The sequence below is a fragment of the Suncus etruscus genome, chromosome 1 (assembly GCF_024139225.1).
Source record: "Suncus etruscus isolate mSunEtr1 chromosome 1, mSunEtr1.pri.cur, whole genome shotgun sequence".
Lineage (NCBI taxonomy): Eukaryota > Metazoa > Chordata > Mammalia > Eulipotyphla > Soricidae > Suncus > Suncus etruscus.
This window is the reverse complement of record NC_064848.1, coordinates 131,203,355-131,218,295: the sequence shown is the minus strand read 5'-3', so window position 1 is coordinate 131,218,295 and position 14,941 is coordinate 131,203,355. Positions and strand designations below refer to the sequence as shown.

The 14,941-nt window shown below is 35.2% G+C and overlaps 1 protein-coding gene across 1 annotated transcript in view; it reads left to right on the top strand.

Annotated features, from left to right (window-relative positions):
- Positions 1-14,941, top strand: part of CADPS2 (calcium dependent secretion activator 2) — a 613,966-nt gene that overhangs the window by 420,781 nt on the left and 178,244 nt on the right. The window contains 2 exon segments of the mRNA XM_049771072.1: positions 8,366-8,474; positions 10,604-10,813. Of these exon segments, the coding sequence (XP_049627029.1) occupies positions 8,366-8,474; positions 10,604-10,813 (319 nt within the window).

Genomic DNA, 14,941 nt, shown 5'->3' with positions numbered 1-14,941 from the left:
AAGAGTAAAAAAATTACCATTTATTTTGCTTCATCAAATGCCAACCTCAGGTTGTTTTTGAGTTAACAAATTCATTGAACATTTTTTATTGAACCATCATGGATTACAAATTTACATGGTTATTCATGATTGAGTTTCAGACTTACAATGTTCTAACACCAAGTCCTTCACCTGAATTCATTTCCTTTCAGCAATGCCTCCAGTTTTCCTCTCACCCCATGTATGCCTAAGTAAAGGGCATTATTAAATTCTTTTTTCCTTCCTCTTTCATTTTTGTTTGTTTGTTTTGAAGCCACACTTGGCAATACTCAAGGGTTACTACTGACTCTGCATTCAGGAATTACTTCTGGTAGTGCTTGGTGGAGGCATATGCGATGCCAGGGATCAAACCCGAGTCAAGCACATGCAAGGCAAATGCCTTTCCAGCTGTGTCACTCCAGCCCTTGTCTTTTTTTTTTAAGCACTGTCATTTACAATATAGTTAGTTGCTGATAGGTTGGTGACCTAATGGCAAGGGACAAGTTTTGATTCCTGACTATAAAACATGTACTCAGGCATTGAGCTATAGCTCCTTCCTTATTTCATTCTTTTCTTTTAAGAACTGTTTTAAAGGATGAAGAGATAGAACAGCTTGACTTGTGATGAGTAGGTAAAGATATTTGTGGTATAGCAATTTTTAAACTGGTGCAGAGCAGGGGTCACACATAAGGTCTCTTTGCTTACCAAGGTTTATATCCTTTTTTGCACTCCTTTGGCTTATAGCGATTGCACAGTTGCTTGACAGGAATCAGCAATTGAACAACACAAATTATAGTTGTGGCATTTCCCAGGGTCACTGCAGTGCTCTGACACATGCTCAGTATGCTTCCTAGACAAAGTCTTGCATATCCTTTAATTTGTGATTCTTGCATACTTGTTCACCAGGATCATGCCTGACACATGTAGAACACAAGGATTTTGAACTCATGACCAGTTATGTTTTCCAAACTGTAATTTCTTCATTTTTCATTGGAAAAGAGGATAATGACCATATTAATGTGTGCAATTTATTTTGAATATTAATACAAAACACAGTTGGATTTTTAGATATATTTAAGTGACCAACTACTAAAACCATTAAACGAAAAATAATGTGGGAGTAGGAACTTAGGTGGAGAAGGGCTGATACAGTACATACAAAATGTCCTTTTAAGTATATCTGCTGTTCTCTTAAAAATTTTTGTTTGATTATTTTCTTTTTAGCTTACAAGGAAATGACTGACTCCTTATTCATAGCTCATCTGTATTTACTATTTACAAATCTGTAAATAAATATTATAATCTTGTGAAGTAAAAGTAACTTTATAAAATTCCATTTAAAATCTGTCTATATCATCTCTGTATGCATTACATATCTTTACTCATACATAGTATGCCATACAAAGTAAAATATAGAAATGTATACATGAATACCCTTTAGCCTTTAATATGGATTTTTCTCAAATCTCAACATGAAGATAAAACTAATTACACATGAGACTACTTGACCTAAACCCTAGGTCTGTCTTTGATGTCTCTTTTTCCCTTATTCCTGAATGAACCAGAAAACAGTATCCTAATTGCAGTGCCCTCCTACAGACAAAATTTTATCCTACTTAAATCCCATTTTCTCCAGCTTCACTGCTAACACTGCTGTACTAAAAGGATTGTCACTTTTCACATGGACTCCTACAATAACATCCCCACATTTGTCAGAAAAGGGGAAAAGAAAGCTTTGATTTTATTATTCTCTTTATTTTCATTTATCATTCTCCTTAAAATCTGAACCTCACATTGTCAGTTTTGTTATTCAATTTTGTCAATTTGCTGCTTTATTCATTTGAGTGATTTCCCATTACACTTAGAATAACCACTTACCAGGACAAAAAAATAAAGATCCTACATGTCCCCCACACATCCTCATTGTTGAATTCTTTCCTCTCAGAGAAAAATGAGTACACATGTACTGTTCCACCCCTATGTTTTTCATGACAAGGAGTAATGGGAGGTTTTTTTGGTTGGTTTGCTTGTTTTGTTTTGGCTTTTGAGCCACACCCAGTGGACTCAGGGTTACTCCTGGCTTTGCACTCAGAAATCACTCCTGGCATGCTTGGGAGACCATATATGAATGCCAGGGATTGAACCTGGGTCTGTCCCAGGTTGACCATATGCAAGGCAAATGCCCTACCTCTGTGCTATTGCTCCTGCCCGCCCCCACAAGAATTGATGCAAAGAGATCTCCAAGCTACTAGTTTCTCCTCGCCAAATTTTTCTCAAATAATATATATTTTAAGTTCAAATATTGCATTACTATACTTTTATTAAAATTCCTGGGTTTTTAATATTTTTATTTAAACACCTTGATTACAAATATGATTGTAGTTGGGTTTTAGTCATGTAAAGAACACCTTCCTTTACCAGGGCAACATTCTCATCACCAATGTCCCAAATCTCCCTCTTCCTGGGTTTTTTAATCAAAAGTTTTGGTTATCCATATATACCTCCAGAGAAATTACAATGTTCTATAATAAAGGTTTATTTTTTAGCTAGTCAAATATCTACTTCTCCATCAGACTTTTTCCTACTCATCTAAAATATACCCAACTTTTTTCCATTTACCATGTTTTTACGATTCTTTATCTCTAACCAAAAGTTATTTTTATTTTTTATTATCTTCTTTTCTTTTTGCCCCATGAAAACAAGAACTTACCTTTCTTAAAATTGGTAATGAGGGGACTGGCGAGATAGCATGGAGGTAAGGCATTTGCCTTCCATGCAAAAGAACAGTGGTTCAAATCCCGGCATCCCATGAGCCTGCCAGGGCGATTTCTGAGTGTAGAGCCAGGAGTAACCCCTGAGCACTGCCGGGTGTGACCCAAAAACCAAAGAAAAATAAATAAAATTGGTTATAAGTAGTAACAGTGGTTAAATAATGTATTCAAAACACTCTGAGCATTGTTTTTACAAAACTTTCTCTAATTTATATGTGATTAGTAAATTTTATGCCATTTTTTCAGTTTATTAGTACATAGTCCTTTAAAAGTCATCAAGATTTTCATGTTTCTTGATTAAATTTAGCTCTAGTGCTTTTTTTTCTGTGTGTGTGTGTGTGTGTGTGTGTTTAAAATAACTTTAGCAGCACCTTTGGCCTCTACCAAGAACATTTCCTGCTAAGGATTTTTTAAGTCTTAATCTTTACTGAAATTAAATGATTGCAGTTGCTAAGCTGCCAGCTGTTAATATGATCCCTGCAGTAGGAATAAAACTTGCAGACTTGAATTCTGAGGTCTCAAAAAAATTCAGAGTAGCACTTATACATGTGGACACAGACAGGTGTTTGGAACAGGTTGGCGATTCAGAACAAAAGGGGTATGTGCAGTACCAGATGCAGATATCACATGAGACCATTGCAGCATAAGTGCCCTCTCAGGTGGTGATATCAAAACCAGAGTTTATGCTGTCTTCATATTAAAGTCTGTATATTTCCCAACGTTGTCAACAAACCCCTTATTAATATAGTTATTAAGAGTAAATTGAGTTATAAATGTTAAATGACTATTAGAAGTCTCTTTCAACTGACAAGCCTTTTAGTTACAATATAAGAAGATATAAGCTTTTTCCAGAAATTTACAAGTAAATTTGTAAGTGAAAGTGAATACTAGCTCGGAATGGAAGACACCACCTGTTTGTTTCTATCGAATTCCCTGGCATGTGGTGCTGGGCAGAATAGAGGCTGCAATCGTGCCATTAGCTGGAAGGACAGTGAACTAGGTGAATGAACTTTTGGTCTCTATCCCTTATCTTCCAACCTGATATTTTAACTCTCAGTGCCAAATACTATTGACAGTTCTTTTCCAGCAATCACTTTAATCTGTATACTTACTAGCAAGTCAGTTGATTAGAGGTGTTAATACTCTCAGAAGGATTTGTTGGAATCCTTTGCCATCATCTACTGCAGATTCTTGAGAGTGTTTGCCCGGGGAAATCGGTGATTAACTATAACCTTGCAAGAGGGATAGATAACAATGTTTCATCTCGGGGAAACTGAGAAATCAAAAGCAACAGAAGCTGCAGCCTCATTTTATGGAAATAGAACCAGGAATCAGAATATCTACAGAATGGTATTTCTGGTTTGTTGTTCTGGAAGCAATGCATTTGAGAGCCAAACTGCAGGTTTTTTTCCATTTCTCCAGAGTCAGATTTCCTAATAGTTAGTGACAGCTTTGTTGGTCGTTGGTATTTTATTACTCTTCCATCTGTACTCCTCGTTAAAGCTCCAGGCCCAATTATCTGTGACAGATTCTATATCTGTTGGGTGCTTTATGAAATAGTTAAATCATCAAATATAAGTAAAATAAACAAAGTATTTAATACGTCGTTTTACAAATGACCATACCTCTAGAAGGTACGTGATTCCTCTAGAGCTGGAGGTAATTTTGTTTCTTTGTTTTTAAGTACCTTTCAAGATACTAAATTTGGAACCTAATTTTTTTCTGTATGGCCAGCTTAAGTAGTATTTGTATTAAAGTTAAGTAGAAAAAGAGTATTTAAAATAAAGCATAAAACATCTACTGAACCTATACTTAAAGTTAGGGGGAAATCATCGATATAAGCATATTACTTTTCACAAAAAATGAAGCCGATTTTGACAATTAATTTTTAAAAGTAGATCTTAAAAATAAATTTTTAATATTTCAGCTGGTTACAGATATCAGTTCTGAATTTTATGCATGGTAACAAGAACATTTGCCTAAAAATCTTAAAGATTATTTTTTGTTTTAAGATAATAGTGATTTTAAAATATATATTTTAAATATACTTAAGATTGTGCCCATTAGAAATAGAGGTAATAAGACCTAAAGTTACATGTAAAGACATGTTTTTTTCTTTCTAGTTTTTTGCCTGTTTCTGTAATAATTCAACAAAAATTTTCATCAACGTTTTAGTAGTTCTTCATGGGAAGGAACAACCTATGGAGAGGAGGAGAAAAATACAGAGAGAAAAAATGAGGGATACTGTGAGACAAAATAGTTATGAGTGCAAACAGCCCTCTGTCTTAGCATGGAGACAGAGAGTGACCTCTAAATCACCTCAATCTTTAAGTTAGGTGACTGACCTATATTAGAACAACAAACTGCCTCTGTAACTAAAATGAAATGACTCTTGGAAGGTACAAAAAGAGTGTATGTTAGTTCCTAGACAACCTGTTTTGCTCAATTGTCAAGCAACTAACAAGAAAGCTTTGTACTCACTTCTCTATATAAACTATCCAAAATTCTCTCCAATTTCCATAAATGACATTAGTGTTGGTTTTAATGCATTTGAAAATCAAACTAAGGTATCTAAGCATTATAGTGATTTAACTAAGGTCTTTTTGGCAGTACTTTGGAAAGAATTAGAATACAAGAGTACAGGGAAAAGGGAGGAGACGTGGATTGAAAACCACACATTTCCTCATTTACATTGGACTTAAATACTTTTTAATATGACTATCTTGAGAAAGCTTTTCTCTTAAATTTCATTCACTTTATTCTACTTTATTTTTCTTTAAATATAGTATATATGTAAAATAGAATATATAGTTGCTATGTATGTTATATATGCACGCATAAAAACACATATATGTACATATACCATATTTGCCGGCGTATAAGACGACCCTTCAACCCATGAAAAACTTCCTAAAAGTCGGGAGTCATAATATATGCTGGTATACGGCATGCTGAAACTTGTTCCAGCTTCAGAGACAAGTGATCTGCACCCCTCTTACTTTTAAAAAGTAACTTACTTTTAAGACTTTTAGGAAGTTTTTCATGGGTTGAAGGGTCGTCTTATACGCCGGCAAATATGGTATATTTATTTGTAATTTGCTCTCCATTCACACTGTCCAGAATATTTTTAATACTATCTTTAAGAATTAAACAAACATTGATTACAAACATGTTACTAAATTAAAAAATTGATTACAAACATGTTTGTATTTGGATTTTAGTCATAAAAAAGAACCCTCCCTTCACCAGTGCAACATTCCCATCACCAATGGCCCCCATCTCCCTCATCCTCCCACTCCCTGCTTGTATTCAAGACATGCATTCTATTTCTCTCACTTCTTACCATTGTCATGATAGTCATTATTGTAGTTTTGTTTCTAACTGCACTCACCACTCTTTGTGGTAAGCTTCATATCTTGAGCCAGTCCTTCCAGCCCTCATCTCTATTGTATCTCAGTATTTATTAACATACTGTCTTTTATTTTTCTTAAATCCGAGAGATATTAAGTAAATTTAGGCTGGCTATTTCCTCAATAATCTGAGTGGATCACTTATTGCAGAGAATTGCCAATGTACTATCTTCTCCTGTACTCCCTGGATAGGGTGTATAGGATATCCCTTTCTCTTTTGGGAACTTTGGGATAACCAAACTGCAACCTAACTCCTAAAAAATGTCTCTTTATAGAGTGAGACTAATATGGATTTATCTCTCTTCCTCTGACTTATTTCATTCAGCATAATAGTTTCCATGTTCATCCATGTACAGGAAAAATTCATGACTTCATTTTCCTGATGGCTGTATAGTATTCCAGTTTCTTTGTCCACTCATCATCTGGATTGTTTCCATATTCTGGCTATCATATAATGCTGCAATGAATATAAGAGTACAGAAGATATTTTTGTATTGTGTTTTTATTTTCCTAGGGTATATTTCTTGGAATGGTATAGCTGGATCATATGGGAACTTAATTTCCAGTTTTTTGAGGAATCTTCATATTGTTTTCCACCAGCAGTGAATGAGAGTTCCTGTCTCCCACATACCTGCCAGCACTGATAGTTCTTTTTTTGTGTATGTGATGTGTGACAGTCTTGTGGTGTGAGATGGTACCTCATTGTTTTGATTTGCATCTCCCTGATAATTGATGTGCAGCATTTTTTCATGTGCCTTTTGGCCATTTGTATTTCTTAGTGGAGGAAGTGTCTGTTCATTACTTCTCTTCACTTTTGATGAGGTTAGATGTTATTTTTCTTGTTAAGTTCTGTCAGTATCTTGTATATTTTAGTTATTAGCCCCTAATCTACTGGAGGTATTGAGTAGTTTCTACCATGCTGTCGGTGACCTTTCCTAAAGGGGCAAGAAACGCAAAATGGAACAAGGAAAGCTCCTTCTAAAGTGGGTTTGGGAGAACTGATCGGCCACATGCCAAAAAGGCTAATTCGGATCTCCATCTAACACCATGCACAGAGGTCAAATCCAAATGGATGAAAAACCTTGCTATCAGACCAGGAACTCATAGGTAAAACATTCCATGACATTGAGACTAAAGGCATCTTCAAGGAGGAAACACCACTGTCCAAAAAAGTGGAAACAGAGATAAACAAATGGGACTATTTTAAACTGAGAAGCTTCTGTACCTCAAAGGAAATAGTGACTAGGATACTGAGAATATTTTTGACTAAGCTTTTTGATTCTCTGATAGAAACATGATGGTGTCCTGAAGACCTACTACAATGTTCAATAAATGCTCATTGAGTGACTGATGGTAAATTTAAGAGAACATAAATTTTTATTGTATGTACATAGAATTAAAATAAGTTACCATTATAAGTGTTATAAGCAAGGCAAAAACTGATCCCTAAGCCTGTTACTTTATACAAAATTAGGTTTTTCCAGTTTAGATGAAAGCAAAACTGAAAAAAGGAAAAAAATCATATTTTCAAAATGTTTTGTCACTATGTAGAGAATCTTGGCTGCAACAGGAGAATTCTCATTTAAAGGACATCAAATCTCTGTGAGAAAGTAAAAATCCAGCAAGGCGAGAAAGATTGTTTATCTCTACTTGTTGTCTATTTTGAGAGTGACTTGGTTAACTTTTTCAATACTTCAGAAGAATAAAGAAAAATTGAGAATTCCTTTTCATTGTCAGGATATGATACTTGAAAAAAATCATTTTTTGTTCAATGATAAACTAAAAGGTGTCACTAATAGCACTTTCAAAGAGATACTGTCAATAGTTTTCAAATGTATTCTAAATTGTCTCACAACATAATCAAAACCTATAATGCTATCAAAAGTAACAATATGTGTTCATTTGGTTAATTTCACGAGTAAATATTTATATTATAAAATATAAAGACAATTCTATGAGAAAATTATCCATCTCATGTAGAGACATCATCCCACATGTATTATATAAATACATCTTGCCAATTTATAAGTTATATTTAGAATGAAGTTATGATTTACTTTAATTGCAAAATTATCCATTTTCTCCCTATCAGATGCCAAGTTCTTTGGAATATTTTTAATTTAACATGAATATAATGGGAAAAATTTACCAACTTTTTCTCTGCAGGTTAGCCAGTATACCTTTGCTATGTGCAATTATAGAGAAAAAAAATCTGAACCACAAGAATTGATGCAACTTGAAGGTTATACTGTGGATTATACAGATCCCCACCCAGGTAATTCAAAGTTTAAAATTTTATTTCCCTGCTATTTGGGTCTTTATGTGCATTGCTATCAAATGTCCTGTGTTGTCCTTTATTTTCAAGCTTCATTTGATGAGTAGAATATATAATTCACTTAAATGCCTGGATGATATTTTATGAGATACATATCTCTCTGAGGACTATGAAATTTTTGCCACAGTTTATCCTGTCTTATATTAGTCCAAGGGTGAAATTTGTAGAATTTATTTTAATCAAAATATTATGTAAAAATTATTGGCTTACAAATATTGGAGACAAAATGAATTATTCTGTTATATTCTCCCACATGTCAATAATGCTGGTATCTAAAATCAGTAAAGTGGCAAATAAATATGTATCTAGAAATAATAATTAGTATGCTTTTTGAGGAGCCACACCAAAAATACTAAAACCTTACTTTTTCTTTATTAAAATATATTTGTTATTTAACAATATCTTTATTTAAGCACCATGATTATGAACATGTTTGTAGTTAGGTTTTAGTCATTAAAAAGAACACCCCAGGGCCAGAGATAGCACAGCATTAGGGCATTTGCCTTGCAAGCAGCCGACCCAGTACCAACACTGGTTTGAATCCTGGAATCCCATATGGTCCCCCGTGCCTGCCAGGAGTGATTTCTAAGCAGAGAGCCAAGGGTAACCCCTGAGCACTGCTGGGTGTGGTCCCAAAACAAAACAAAATTTAAAAAAGCAAACAAAAAAAGAACACCCCCCTTAATCAGTACAACATTCCTACTATCAATGTCTCCCCCACCTCCCCCAAATCCTGCCTGTATTTGAGACAGGCAGTCTATTTCTCTCACTACCATTGTCATGATAGGTGTTAGTGTAGTTATTTCTCTAACTGCACTCACCACTCTTTGTGGTAAGCTTCATATCATGAGTCAGTCCTTCCAAACCTCATCTCTATTGCAAGACCTTACTTTTGATTCTTTGCTCAGGAATCACATTTGGTAGGCTCAGAGAACATAGGGGAGTTCTGGCAATTGAATCTAGATCAGCAACATGTCAGGCAAATGCCTTACACTGTCACTCTGGCCTAAACCAAGGATATAATTCATTAAAAAAAATATACTCATAAAATATTAAGAGTTTTATATTTCATTAGGAAATATGAGTTATAGATGTAAATTAACATAGAGATATTTTAAATGGATATGTACTCATTCTCTAATTGTGTATTTCAGTATGCAATGTAATCACTGTAAAGACATACCATATTTAAGTGTCTTTTCTGCCTTGTCTGACTTTATATTTCCTTCAATATCCTTAGATATTTCTCTCACCTATAGAATGAAATGAGAGTTATGTCGATAGAGAAGACTTTCTTTATGAGTATGAAATAGGAAGCTATGGTATAGTTTCTATGGGGGGAGATGTTTGCATGTTTTAAAGACGGGCCTTTGTGGCGTGACTGTTGTTTATTTAAAATTTCCAAAACTTGGGCTGGTCAACTTCAATCCCCAGCATCTTCCCCGAGCCAACAGCCATATCTGAGCGCAGAGCCAGGATTAACCCCTAGGGCCACCAGGTATGGCCCTAAAAAAAAAAATCTAAAACATTTTATTTCTGTTTAATTCTTGGATAATGAATTTGATCATCAATAAAATTGTATAAGACTTTGAGGTACTAAATGACAAATTGATTGTTTCTTTGAAACCATATAGTGAATGAGAATAAACTCTGTTTCTTTTTTGGTTTGTTTTGGGGCCACACCCGGTGACTCTCAGGGGTTACTACTGGCTATGAGCTCAGAAATAGGCCCTGGCTTGAGGAACCATATGGGACGCTGGGGGATCAAACCACGATTCATTTTCGGTTAGCACATGCAAGGCAGAGGTCCTACTGCTAGCGCCACTGCTCTGACCCCTCTATTTGTTTGTTTGTTTGTTTGGATTTTGGGTCACACCCGATGGCGCACTGGGGTTACTCCTGGCTCTGCTCTCAGAAATCACTCCTGGCAGGCTCGAAAAACCATATGGGATGCCGGCATTCGAACCACTGTCCGTACTGGGTCTGCTGTGTGTAAGGCAAACCTCTACCGCTCTTTAATCTCTCCGGCCTCTAATAGTTTTTTCAATGATCTTATTTTACCTTTGTAGGTCTTCAGGGTGGTCGTATGTTCTTCAATGCCGTTAAAGAAGGAGACACTGTAATATTTGCTAGTGATGATGAACAAGATAGAGTATTATGGGTCCAAGCCATGTATAGGGCCACAGGCCAATCCTACAAACCCATTCCTGCAATTCAAACCCAGAAGTTGAATCCTAAAGGAGGAATTCTCCATGCAGATGCTCAGCTTTGTAAGTTTTGTTTAAATTAATTGGATTATAAATTAATAATATTATATGTTATTTGAGGTAAATTTGGTCAGAATTTTCATCATTAACTGACTCCTAATTGAATAAAAATAGTTCTTTATTAGCTATAAATCAGTTATCTAATTTTTCATTCAACTCTGGAGTAAATAGTGTTTTCCTGTGGTTTCCAATCATAAATTGACTAATCATTGAAATATCTCTGAGAATCTTTTATGACTTGATCTATCTATGATTCTTGAGCACAATATTATATTAATATTATTTTTATATCATAGCATTATTATATCGTGTTGTTTTGTTGTTTTAAAGGAGGTTAATGGCTGACTTTACTTAATGATTGTTAAATTGTTATTTAGGGCATATAACTAAAATGAAGTTTATAACTTCTGGTATAGCGTATATTTTTATATTCATACATTTTTAGCCATAGAATTTTTATCCTATATTTTATTTATTTATAGAACTTGGAAAGAGCATTGTACTTTGGCAGAAGAATCTTGGTCTGATGTATTTTGAAAATTCCTTATTTATAGTCCTATTCTCAAACTATAATGAATTTTGTTCATATAACATGTGTAATATGGTGGTTAGTCCTCTTAATAGAAGTGTGATTTCTCATAGTTAAGTAGATAGACAAATTAACATTAAATATAGATAAATAATTTTGCAAGCATTTTACCATCTAAAGAGTGCTTGCTGTTACTACATCAAAATACCACATTTCACATACCAGCACTTTTTGTGAGTATAAGATTTGGTGTTAACATATTGGTTTTGCTAACATTAAATGTTTTCTGTTGTTTTCCAAACTTTTTAATAAAATTCTCTAAGACTTTATAAAATTTCATCTTTATTGTATTTGTAAGTTTATGGAAATGTCCTATTGAAATGAAAACTACCATAAAATGAGTAGGATTCCAGAATACCAAAATGATTCACTTTCTAGATTTGTTCTTCATGTTCCTGAAAGCTAATAAGGCTATTTTCTGTTGAAGAATTAAAAAAAAAATAAAAAAGATTGTCATCAAGTGTTATTTCTTTTTCTGAATATCCTATTGTTCTTGTCAAATATGCAAATTTAAATAATTGAGAACTTTTTTATTTTAATTTATGAGTGATTAATAATGAATGTAATTATTAAAACATTTTTTAATTATAATAATTTTTATTTTGACCAAAGTGGATTACATATCTTTCACAGTAATGTTTTAGATACATATTAACATTGAATCATGGGAATTCCCAACACCAAAGTTGTCCTCCCTCTAACCTCATTCCCAGCTTGCATACCATATCCCTCATCCTTACTCCTTGGGCTGCTAGTATAAGTGGTTCCCTTTGTGTCTAGCTTAATACTTAGTGATCATACAACTGTTTAGTCTTGGTACCCTCCATTATTTCCCCCTCAATTTCAAAGGTGGAAATAGACAGTTAAAGTTATGTGGTTCTGTTTGAAAAAAAGAAAAGCAATAAAATGGGGTAAAAATCAAATAAGCCGAAAATGGGCGGAGTCCTTCTAGAGGCTCTCAACATAAGTTTGAGAGAAGAAAGGGAAAAAGGAAGAGAAACACCACAACAATACAAAAAGAGATATCAAAGAAAAACTCCAATGAGCATTACAGCAATAAATACAAGCACCACATAATAACCACGATCCTAAAATAAAAACAAAACAGTGCAAAAAAATGGAAACAACAACATCAAAGCAGAAAATATATAAATAAATAAAATATAATAAATATAAATAGATAAATAAAAAAGTTTATTTTGTGCTGTTTTTTTCCTCCCCTGCATAGGCACAGTAAATATTGGGGATATTAGAAAGGGAATTCCTGTGGCCTAAGAGATACAGGGTTTCTCCATCCTTGAAGTATACTGTCATGGGAATAACTACAGACTCCATGCATGTTCATTTACTCTCCCCTAGGTGTTTTTGTGGTGAATGGAAGACTTTTGCTCTGTCATGGGTGGTAAAATCAGACCTCTGTATCTAGAGATCTTGGTATCTGCATAGGTCAAGGAATAGAGCTTATGATGAAGTCTTTCTTTGCGGTTCTAGAAATTCTTTTCCTTCACTGTCATTTTAATCAATCTTCTGTAGTTGGTGAGTTGGTAGTCTTGGTCATTGTGCTGATCCTAGGCTGAAGCCTAGGATAGAGTCTTTCGTTATGTTTCCAGAAGACCCGTTCAGTTGCAGTTGTCTCAGTCAGACCTCTGGAATTAGAGATCTTGGTTGTTTTACAGATCATGGGCCAAAACCTAGGCTAGGGCGTTTTTTTCTTTCTTTCTTTCTTTTTCTTTCTTTTCTTTCTTTCTTTCTTTCTTTCTTTCTTTCTTTCTTTCTTTCTTTCTTCTTTTCTTTCTCTTTCTTTTCTTTCTTCTTTCTTTCTTTCTTCTTTCTTTCTTTCTTTCTTTCTTCCTTCTTCTTCTTTCTTTCTTCTTCCTTCTTCTTTCTTTCCTTCTTCTTCCTTCCTTCCTTCCTTCCTTCCTTCCTTCCTTCCTTCTTCCTTCCTTCCTTCCTTCCTTCCTTCCTTCCTTTCCTTCCTTCCTTCCTTCCTTCCTTCCTTCCTTCCTTCCTTCTTCCTTTCCTCTTTTTTTGCATTTTGTTTTGGTTTTTGGGACACCCCGTTTGATGCTCAGGGGTTACTCCTGGCTAAGCGCTCAGAAATTGCCCCTGGCTTGGGGGGACCATATGGGACGCTGGGGGATCGAACCACCATCCTTCCTTAGCTAGCGCTTGCAAGGCAGACACCTTACCTCTAGCACCACCTCGCCAGCCCTGCCTAGGAATTTTTTATTGATCCCAGGATATGTTCTGCCCAGTCATGGTTGTCACAGCCAGTCTTCTGTAGATAGCGATCTTGGCTATTGCACAGATCAAAGGATGACAAGTCTTCTGATTTTGTCTTGTCATTAGATGATGAGGTAAGAAAACCTGCTCTTTGATCAAGTTGTTCCCATTTCCTCATTGTCAGGATATCATATCAATACTGGCACATGTTTGTGCCAAAGCAGTATTAAGGATGTCCCAGAGGGGGTTTGGTTCTTGGAGCTGTTGTGGAGAACTGTGTCATTTCTATATCTGGGATCCAGGGTTCAAGGATGGACGATCAGTGTCCAATCACCTGGGGTTTAAGTTGGGTCCACATGACTTATGTTCAAGGTGGGAGGTTCCCCTGTATTGTAGATAAGTATGAGTTCTGATCCCTAGTAGATAAGAGTTTGTTTTTATAAGTAATATTTCCCCTTTTTTAGTATGCCTTTGTAGGAAGAAATGGTGCGATATTATATTGCTGGTGCATTTGGGGGTGGAAAAAAAAGAAAACAGAAAAAATAAAAAATATATATACTCACATATATAAAGAAAAAAAGAATTTTTAAAATGAATTTAAAAAAGTAATTAAAGGGACAAAGTGATGCGGGAGTCTACCTTACATTTGAGGAAAAACAGGTTAAGAGGCAGTATTATATAGGTCTTAAACTTATGAAGGAGGTATAGGCTTCCCCATTGTCTTTTGAGATTTTCTTGTGGCGTGTGAGATCCAGGGCACCTTTTCATCACCATCCTGACTTCTTGAAGCTGAGAAAACATTTGTGGCAGAGAGGTCTTGGGTAGAGTTCTTACAGTGGGGATCCTTGTGGATGTGAGTCTGGTATCAAACAACAGTCCACGTTAGGGAGAGGTGATAAGGAGGGCCACACAGCATGAGTCAGCAAGGGTATTGGTTGTAGTTTCTTGCCAGGGAAGAGGTGTGGGTCTGAGTGAGTGTTCCTTTGCTTGGGTGCTGGGTAATGGCTTATTGGGGTAGAAGGTCGGTCTTGATGCCTAATGGATTAAGAACTGAGGTTAAAGAGTTTTAATAAGGTGGAAAAATCGGGTTGTGATTGGAGGGTGAAGGGATAGTCAAATGTCTGAAGAGGGAAGAGGGGATAGTATATGGGAGGGGCTATATACACTATAGGCTTGAGTTGTTTACAATTTAGGTTTGGCTCTCATGGAGGAGTCCTATCTCTGTATGCTTAGGTATAGCTTTAGAGAAAGAGGAGGGGAGAGCAAAAAATAAGATGAGAACAGAAATATAAGTAAATATAAGTAATACAAGTAAGGTAAAGAAACTA